At 32.4% G+C, this 10,357-nt stretch overlaps 1 protein-coding gene across 1 annotated transcript in view; it reads right to left on the reverse strand.

The window, feature by feature from the left end:
• The window catches only part of Etl1 (SWI/SNF-related, matrix-associated actin-dependent regulator of chromatin, subfamily a, containing DEAD/H box 1), a 44,969-nt gene extending 34,849 nt beyond the window's left edge, over nt 1-10,120 (reverse strand). The window contains exons 1-5 of the mRNA XM_072538372.1: nt 9,858-10,120; nt 9,350-9,711; nt 7,995-8,241; nt 3,019-3,094; nt 1,795-1,966 (exon numbers count right to left, since the gene is read on the reverse strand). Coding sequence (XP_072394473.1) covers nt 1,795-1,966; nt 3,019-3,094; nt 7,995-8,241; nt 9,350-9,711; nt 9,858-9,948 — 948 coding nt within the window. The 5' untranslated portion in view covers nt 9,949-10,120. The remainder of the gene's footprint in view (nt 1-1,794; nt 1,967-3,018; nt 3,095-7,994; nt 8,242-9,349; nt 9,712-9,857) is intronic.
• Between the last annotated feature and the right edge of the window lie 237 nt (nt 10,121-10,357).

Genomic DNA, 10,357 nt, shown 5'->3' on the forward strand with positions numbered 1-10,357 from the left:
AAGAGCGTCGGAGTCAATTTATTTCAAACACACAAATATATACGAGCTGCGGCAATTAAGATCTGGGAATCAATATTATAATTTGCTTATTCTAGCTGTCTTTCCGTTATAAAAAATCCCCAGCGCCACCTATCCACAAAAACTACTACTAATTTTAATAATATATATTATACGTCATATGTCACTGGTTCATTATAAAAAAATATTTATTAAATAAATATTTCTCCTCTTACATACTACATAACATCACCGCTTCGTTGTCCCTTTTCGTACAGGTATCAATAATAATCGATTAAAAAAATTGATTTGCTAATTGAGGCACAATTTCTTTATTTTCGTATTTCTTTTTTTTTTCAATAACTATACTTTCTTTGATATTTTTTATCTTAATTATGTGTTTACATGTATTTTATTGTTATTTATATTACTAACCTAACATGTTTGTTTACAAAAAACTACCTACTAAAAAAATGGATGATCAGGGACAAAGTTTTACATCCGTTAGTGGTAGGGAAGAACCCAGAGCCGGCATTACATCATATATCCGTGGTTATTGGTCGGATTGAAGCGTGTGACACGTTAGCGTCAGGGGATAAGGATTATATTAAGATAGAAAAAACAAACAAGGCGACTACCAAAAGGGCACTACACCTTATCATCATTATTAATAAACATATAGTGACATACGAGATATCACATGACAGTATGGATGATGATAGTAACACTATAAGGCAACGTTGCTTCTAAACAGATTTACTTCAAGACAAATTTTGATTTTTTGACTTAAAGAAGGCACCTGGCTGAGTACAAAATAACTGATTGAATCCTAACATGCGACATAGCAAATAAAGGAGGAGGATATAATGAATGTATTAAGATATAAAAAACAAAACAAGGCAACTACAAACGTTTTATTTTGCATTTTTCATATTCATTCATAATATCAAGATAAATCTGCAATCTGAATATTTTTGATGTGAGAAAACCAAAGAATTTTAGTATAGTATCATATGGTCTAGAATTTTGATGCATTAGAATTGGGCCACATTCTAGTCTGTTAATAAAATACAAGTATATAAATTATGACTAAAATTTTATCACCGACCTTCGCAATAATCTACACCTGACGGCAACATATATAATACAGCTCGATTAAATCACAAGGTGTATATTTACTCTACAGAATTAATAGCAATAGTGGAGGCTCTTAAATACATTGTAAACTGTTAAAAAAAAATCAGAAATAAATGTGTAATTGTCTCAACTAGTAAATTACATTTACATATGCACACACACAGTCTTATGCATGTCTGACCACTACATCTATTATCATCTATAGATTTGTAACATCTTATCTAGGATTTCTTTCTCTTGCTTACCAATTTGAACTGGAACCAAATTGGCTCATTACCGGCTACAGCAGAGTGACAGATGAACGCACTAAATAATCAAAGTCATTTCAGTGTTCACATTAAGTAATACAAAGCAAGGTATTTATCAAACAAATAGAATAGAGATGAAAAAAGAAGACTGTGTAAAACCATAGTTGAAGTTATAGTGACTTAAAGATCAGAGGTAAGGTAAAACTCAAAAAGACAAGCTCTGCTTGTCACAAACTATAATCCAGGAGAAATACAAACAAATAGGACTTCTAAAAAGATAAGTAATTCTTTTAAAAAAGTGTTTTTCCCCGAATAAAGTAAGTAAATTTTCGTTAAAATTAAAAAAAAAACAGTAGATGTTGAAGATTTCTTTATCAATTAGTTAATTTAAAAATATGTAAGGTTCCCTTACCAGATCTTTCCAGTCAGCAAACGGTCGTAAATCTATAATAGCTTCTGCTTTCTTTTTCGAACAAGTGTTTATTAATTGCAATTCATTGATAGTAGCGCACTGGAAGAAGTCAAACACTTTTTTCCTATCACCAGTCAGTTCTTTACTAATTTCGACATCTGAATCTTCATCACTAGAAAAATAATTTATTATTTTATTACTATACAAATATGCAAAGAATGACTTAAAGTATACTTTAAAACTCTCAAGAACTTATAATATACTCAACGGTACAGATGAAGGAAGACTTATTTGAAGAAAATAATAATGAGACTGCATTTGTGACCTATTTCACTAAAATCTTGTTGGACAAAAATTAACTAGTAACAAACAAACAAAGAACCTATCGAACTGGATCCTGTTACAGGCGATACATCTGCAGATGAGTAGGAATTACTGAAAAACAATAAAAAAAAAACTCAGGAAGACAGCTACTCATTTTTTAACATACTACTCATGAACTATGAGTCATCAGTAGTGAGAAATAAATTCATGTTGTTTTAGTCATCTAATCAAGTAACTTATGCAGAAGAACTTTTTTCTTAGCAAGCTGGCTGCAAATTCATTCATTATATATAGCTCAAAAAGCACAGATCATGCCTGTACTTCGTCTTGCATGAGACTTTGTGGTGATTTTTTTTTCTTCTAGTAACCTCAAGTATATAAACTTTAAAACACGTATGTGATGCAACAAATCGCGAAAACGTATCTTAAATACTTATACCAATAATTTTTGAACATATATTTACAATGTAACAATAGTTAGAGTGCCTGTCAGTAAAAAAGTTTATGATACGATACTCTCTTTCTTCTGCGAAAACAAATTCCGTCAGACAATATATTCTTTTCCAAAACCACTTATTATAATGTCTGTAAGAACTTGTTTTTCGATTTTCCTGTCTGACGGGTGAAAATTTTTGGGAAAATTAGGGGAAAAACACAAGAACCAAAAAAAAGTCGCAGAAGGAAACCATGTCAGACTCTGCCTAATGAAGTGATACCCAAAGTTTGGACAGAGTATCTATCACAAACTTTTTTGGTGACAGGCATGCTAACTATATGTTCTTGCAAAGAAGTAGAGAAATCCAAAGCATAGATAAGATAGCTAGAACATTCAAAGTTGCCATTCTTAGTGTGTTCTTTAATTTTGTCCATAAAGACCTAATGATAAAAGCTAATACATACCTGTCAAACACTTTTTCATCCTTATATTCTGGATTTCCAGTACTATCATCACTATCATAAGTTTTCTTTCTCTTAACTGAAAAATTTGAAATATTTTAGTATTACATAATTCCTAATATGAATACAGACCAGGTCACGACCCAGTGACACACGTACAGTCAAGTCACAATATGGATTAAAATTGCTTGATTTGGTTATCGTGAAATGGATTTTTGTGGAAGTGTCACTATAGGAAGGTTATGTTAACTAGAACTTGAATATGCTTCAGATGAAAACGTTTTGGATAACTTACGAAACAATTTAGGTGAAAAAATCGATATCACAGCTATTTTTTAAATTGTAATGTTGAATATCTTAAATACATAAAGTGAATACACATGAAATTATTCCCAATTAAATTTTCTATCAAAAATTCATTGTACAATTTATAAAAAAAAACATTGTAGCGCCCAGAAATGAAAATTCTATATTATAAGAGTAAAAACAGCTTTAAAACCCATTTTGAAAACCTAAAATCGGTTAATTAAGTAATCTTAGGGAATTTTTTAAAGCGACATTGCTTCTCTAATCATTATTACATGATAATTATATTAAATTATGAACATTTTGATCGTAAAAATATATTTGAATAAAGCCCCTGACTCATCTAATTCTTCTTCTTCTTCTTTCTCAGCTTTTCCCTTTTCAGGGGTCTCTGTTCCCTACTCTTTGTTGCTACTCATTTCTGTCTATCAGATTTTCACCTAAACCTTTCTCTCCCAAGTCCTCTGCCACACAGTCCTTCTATCTTCTCCTCGGCTTTCCTCTACCTCTTCTTCCATTAACTTCTACCAGTTCTATCCTTCGTCCCACATAGTTTTTATCTCTATGTCTGACATGACCAAACCATTGCACTCTGTTCTTGAATCTTTTTTGAGACTGTGGTCACCCCGACTCTTTCCTTAATCAAGTCATTTTTGATCCTGTCCCTTCTAGTCTTTCTCAACATTGACTGTAACATTTTCATTTCAGCTACCTGACATTAACTTTATCCCTCTATAGTTCTTACAGTCCTGAATGTCCCCTTTATCTTTATATAATGATACCATCACACACTCTCACTCTCTCCATACATTGAGCATCCTTTCTTTCTCATATATCCTACTCATCATTTAACACAAAATATCAACCCCTTCCTCTCTTAGAGTCTTCCAAACCTCCACAGGTATTCCACCAGGCCCTACTGCCTTACCATTCTTCATCCTATTTAATACCTCGACAACTTCATCTCTCGCTATCTCCGGTATTACATTCTTATTTTGGATCCCTCATCCTCTGTTAGCAACTTACTAAAGTACTAATACCATCTTTGCATTATTTCAACATCAACACTATCCACACTCTTAATCTGCCTCATGTGGATCAAGTCCTTTGATGATTTGTCCCTTGCTTTAGCAATGCTGTATAACCTTTTCATCCCTCAGCTATTTCCCACTCTTCATACAACTGTGCAGACAATGTTTCGTTAGCAGTAGCTACAGTGTGCTTTGCTTCCCTCTTTGCCACCTTGTATATATCCTATCTTCCTCTCTTTTAGACCGGTCATACCTCTTTCTAGCCACTTCTTCCCTCTAACCTTCTGTTGCACCTCATCGTTCCACTACCAAGTTTCTTTCTTCTGTCTCTAGGAGGCCCTTTACCAGATGTTTTTCCTAGCACTTCCTCTCCCACTCGCACCACAACTTTGCTATTGGCTTCCCACCCCATATATTGTTCATCAAACTCTTCCAACACTCTACTCTTAAAGACTATTGTCAAATTCTTATCCTTTAAGTTCCACTACTTTACTTTCTGGTGTCCTACTTGTTTTCCTTTCACTATCACTAACCAGTGTTGAATAGCTACACATTCACCCTTTATCACTTTACAGTTCATAACGTAACTTTCCGTTCCCTCGCAACTGTAGGTAACATACTGGTCTTCAGTCTTCATGAAGAATGTATTAATGACAGCCAAATCCCATGCCACTGCAAAGTCAATCACACTATTTCCTTTATCATTTCTTATTCCCATCCCCAAACCTCCATGAACTCTTTCTATTTCTGCACTTTCTGTACCAATATGTCCATTCAAATCACATCCAATAAAACATTTACTCGTAAATGCTAACAAATACTTGTTTATGCGTAAAAAAAATTAGTGATGTAACTAAACAAAAAATTTTTCATGCAACAGAGTTATGAAAATTTTCAATTTTCCAGACAGGCTGCTTTGCAATATAATTATGTGCAAACAGAAAAAACATATCACATTTTTCTTAGGTAATTGCGTCAAAGATAATTTTACATTTTTCATATCAATTTTTCAGAAGCTTTAAAGAGTTTTCTGATTTCCTACAAAAAAATTTCCAAAATCTTATTTTTAGGACTTTTTATCTGTGTGCTGGAATTTTTTTTACAAGTTTTTATGTAAATTAAGTAATTTTTTATAAAAAACTTAATTGAGACAATTTTAGTTATAATCATTGTCTTTTGTTGTAGATATATTTTCCATGATATTTAGTATAAAAGGTTGAAAATCTACATTTCTAACAAAACATTAAGTTCAAAATAACCCACGACAAAAAGAAGAGCAAGATTACTTATTGCAAGTTACTATGAAAACAAAGATAGTAAATAAAGTAATTAAATAATAAAATAAAGGTAAATTGGTAGTCAAGTAAGATATAAGTTACATATAAAACATTTCTTTAAAAAGGGCATAATAAAATGGAAATACACAAAGAAACTAACAGTAGGAATGATGTACAATAACTTAATTGGCTGTAGTACAAACAGTATATAACAGATGGCTTTAGAAAAATGGTAGAAATTGGAAATATGTTTAAAAAAGATGTTAGGACACAAAAAATTAAATCATTAAAGACACAAACGAGACTAGATTTTATACAGCAATAAAACATGTGGATTCATATTAAGAATAAAAACTTTATAAACTACTAAAATGAAAGTACACAAAAACGCCAAACAATTAGAAATTTGAAACGATCTTGTAACATTTAAAAAAAGCTGTTTCAAACTCCAATGGAAAGGTATGCTCATGGTAGATGGAGTTAAAAATGTAAAGTTCACACTGATGCGCACCCAATTGGAAAGGTAATGGATAGTTCAGTGAAGAATGAAGAAATAAAAAAACAATTCCATAAAAAAAATGGAATGCAGAATAAATACAAAACTTATGAATGGGAAATATGCATAATTATGTTAATAAAGTGCAAACAAAGAAATAGAGAACATATAAATAAAATTATTAAAACACAACAATGAGGTTAGACTAGATTTTATACAGCAATCAAACAATGCAGCTTTAAATTGGGGCAAACAATTATATGAATTACTACAATACATGTGAAAGTATAAAATAATGCCAAATAATTAGCTGAACTAATCTAAAATGATTCAAACAGCTAATTCAAACCCAAATGAAAAGATATTCTCACATTAGATGGAGTAACACCATCAGAAACGACGATCTGCTACACCTGACCGAACAAAAGAGGGTACAAAATGAAATTAAGTCCAGAAAGTGGGGTTGGATCGGTCACACACTCCGAAAAAATAGTTGCAGCATCGCAAACACTGCCCTAGAGTGGAATCCATAAGGGAAAAGAAAAAGAGGTCGCCCAGTACAAACTTGAAGAAGATCCATCATACGAATCATCCGAAAGCAAAAAACAAAATCGTTATGATGGACTTTTGAATTGTTAGAACTTTTTTGCACTTTTAACTGTTTATAAGTGTTTTGAATAACAATGAATATTTTTGATTGTAGTATCGTTGACCATGGAGAGACATCTAAAGAATAAAATTCCGTTTGGTTCATCTTGATAAGTGCAATAGTTTCGGAATACAAGTGACACCAAGTTAAAAAAAAAGAAAAGTCCATTAAAGTAAACAACTGCCATCACCTGGCCCGTGTGAATAGCCAGATTAACCACTTGGGAGTGTTCCACTCTTTCCTGTTCTCTACCTGCTTCAAGTTCACGCAGTACTTAGGACTAATTCTATACTTTTTAGAGTATCTTCTAGCAATTTTTGAAAAAAAAAAAGAATTTTAAATTACAAAATAACAGGATTTAGTTCTTAACAAATAAGGGAGAAATAAAATAAACAAAGTAGACCTGATTATGTACAACTTTAAATCTGGGAGAAGCTCATGAGGAATTGAACTAATTGAGCTTGAACTGTATACTAATACAGTATACTCCCTCTATAACGAACACGGTTATTACGAGTTTTCGCTTATAACGAGGTACATTAGATGTAACGTGAAATTTCTATTGAACTATAACCCTCTACAGCGAGGTAAATTTGCTTATAACGAGAGAAAATAAGATTGAAAAACGTGTTTTTTTACGTTTTGACCCGACCGTAGCTATAAATAAATACCCTTTTTAAGTGCTGTCCGCAATAAACTTCTTACAATTTATGATTCTTAGTCGGAAATATACAATTTATGATTCACAAGTGTCATTGTAGGGGGTTGACCATTCACACCTAATAATATAGGTCCTAATAGACAGGATGTGGAAAGTGTTTTAAAGGTTGTCATAAACTTTATAGGTTGTCATAAAGAAAAAACGCAAATGAAGAAGCATAAAACTGTTTCACATCTTTAGAAAATATGATAGATAGAATACTGGACAATTTAAAGCAGTTAAAAATGACAGACTTCTTCCAATTGCAGACGCAGTAGTTTATGTTATTCTTGAAAATACGCTTTATACAGATACAGAAAGTTAATGTTTTAGAAAACTATATATTCATATGTATGCACAGTATTATTTTTGTTGGATATAACGAGATCCGCTTATAACGAGGTAATTAGTCTGCCATTTCAGTTCTCGTTATAGAGGGAGTCTACTGTACTTTAAAACACAACATACAAAAAGCCCAAGTTCTTTAATGTAGAACCTATTCATATACAATACTACATACCTTTCTTCTTCTTTAACTGGTCCTCTTGTTCCCTTTTTACACCTTGAGTTTGCTGTGTGTGTTGAGCAGCTTTAATAAACAGTTCAGAATTGGCCAATTCAAATTTCTTGGCTTCATCTGTCTTCTTGTCATAATCCTGTCTCCACTCTGTGTAACCATGTTCAACAGGTTTATTGTAAAACTTTGATAATTCTGCAGCAGCTGCATCAGTATTGAAACTGTGTTTGGAAAGACAGTTATGAATTTTCTGAAACACACATATACAACAGGTATGAATATTAAGTTAACAAAAATAAAGGACTTTAAGCTTTAAAAATTATTATTTATCAGTTGGTGCTACAGCCTATATAGAAGGTTGACTATTGCTAGAACAGCTATGATGAAACTGGTAACAATTTGGAAAAATTCTAGCATAAAAATACACACAAAACTAAGGCTGGTAAGGGCACTCATTTTCCCATAGCCACATACGCTTTTGAAATGTAGGTATACTACTGCATGTTAAGAATATCCTGGATTGATCATCGCACTAACATATTGATATTAGAACAACTTAAAGTAAAGGATAGATTGCTTAAATAAATACAACAGAGATATTTGCAGTATTTTGGACACATTGCTAGAAGAACAGGTACAATGGAAAAACTGATAGTCAAGGGTAGAGTTGAAGGAAAGAGACCTAGGGGAATATCTCCAAGCCGTTGGGTAGATCAAACAAAAATATTGATTAACCAAGGGTTACATGAAGCCGAACAACTAGTCCAGGACAGGGAAGGATGGAGGGAAATTGTGAAAAAACTGTAAAGGCCTGATGGTGTCACCACATCCCAAAAGGGAATAGGACTGAGGAGGCTACAGCCTTTTGGGAGTCTTGGTCTGCCTCAAAACATTCTTCCAACCTTCCCTGTCGAGGGTCTGTCTTCTCCATTCCATTATTCCAATCTCCCTTAAATCTGTTAAATCTTTAAAAAATTTGCTGAATGTTTTGTAGATTTTGTTGTGGCTAAGCAAACTATATAACAGCCCTAATAGGTTACCTGCATTCCTATGCAGTAACATTAAACATAAAACTTTACATTCTCTATGTCTAATGTACAGCTATGTAAGGTGAGCATCCAAATATATGTACATGTAATTAAACTGGTCCAGAATTTAAGGCTGGAGTAAAAAAGTGAATTAAAAAGATTTGGACCTTTTTAAAGCTTCATAAACTATTACAAAAAAAAACCCTGTTTTCTTAAGAAAAAGAAGATATAAACTAATATGAAACACATATCAATTACAGATACTATTTAAATTGAAAAAGATATAATTACAATAAGTAGAAGTTAGAAATGATTTGTCTTTTCACTCACCATAGCATCTAAATTGGGAAATATTTCTAAAAGAAACTTCATTTGCTTTTCCTTCTCTAGAATTGAAGGATTCTTTGTAGTTCTTGGTGTATAGTAACCATTGAATTTCATAGTAACAGTGCTGTTATTAGCAACTTGGACAGGAGTGGCTGGCTTTGGCACTGGCTGTTGTGTTGGATTAGATTCTGTATCGCTTTTTTGGGCCAAACTTGAATCAACTGATTTTTCCACTTCAGAAATTGCGGTATTTTGTGGAGGTTCTGCCGTATTCGCAGGGTCTGTTGTTTTGGTTTCAGGTTCCGTATCTGAATCCGACGAAACTGGTATAATTCGACTTCTTATGGGGGATCCGGATGACGGAGCTTAAATAATTAAAAACTGGTTATCTAGTAATATTAGGAAACAAACTCGAAGCATATTATGCCGGAAACACTAAATACACAAACGTAATTACATATAAATATGCTGATACGGCAATATTAGAAACAATGAAATTATTTGAACTTACAAGAATTGAGACCATCTTGTGTAAGTAGCGGTTTCTTTTGATAACGAAAACCACGAAGACTTTTTACGTTAGGACCTCCTTCATCAGACATGGCTTTCTAATTTAAAAAGAGGTACTTAATATAACTTTAAACCTCCATTAATTGCACTCTACATAAATAGGTACCAAAAACCTAATCCAGCCTACAAAGTACAGACAGAACGATGTATGTATGTGAAGGATGTCAGTAACTCAGTAGTTTATTTCTTTTTAAAATATGAGACATTGGCAGCAGTGCCTATCAAATGTAAAATGTAAATTCTACATTTTTATTGGTGATTCATTCAAGTGTAAAATACAAAGTGCTTCCTTTTTATCAGATTTTATATGTATGTAACAAACATTTATCAAAATTAAATTCTTTCTAACCGATTTTTTTTATTTAAATATTTTTATTATTAGATTCAATATCTGCATCTTGAAACAAGCAAATATGATTGGCGTTACTATGGAAACCGATT

This window comes from Diabrotica undecimpunctata, chromosome 7 (assembly GCF_040954645.1).
Source record: "Diabrotica undecimpunctata isolate CICGRU chromosome 7, icDiaUnde3, whole genome shotgun sequence".
Classification (NCBI taxonomy): Eukaryota; Metazoa; Arthropoda; class Insecta; order Coleoptera; family Chrysomelidae; genus Diabrotica; species Diabrotica undecimpunctata.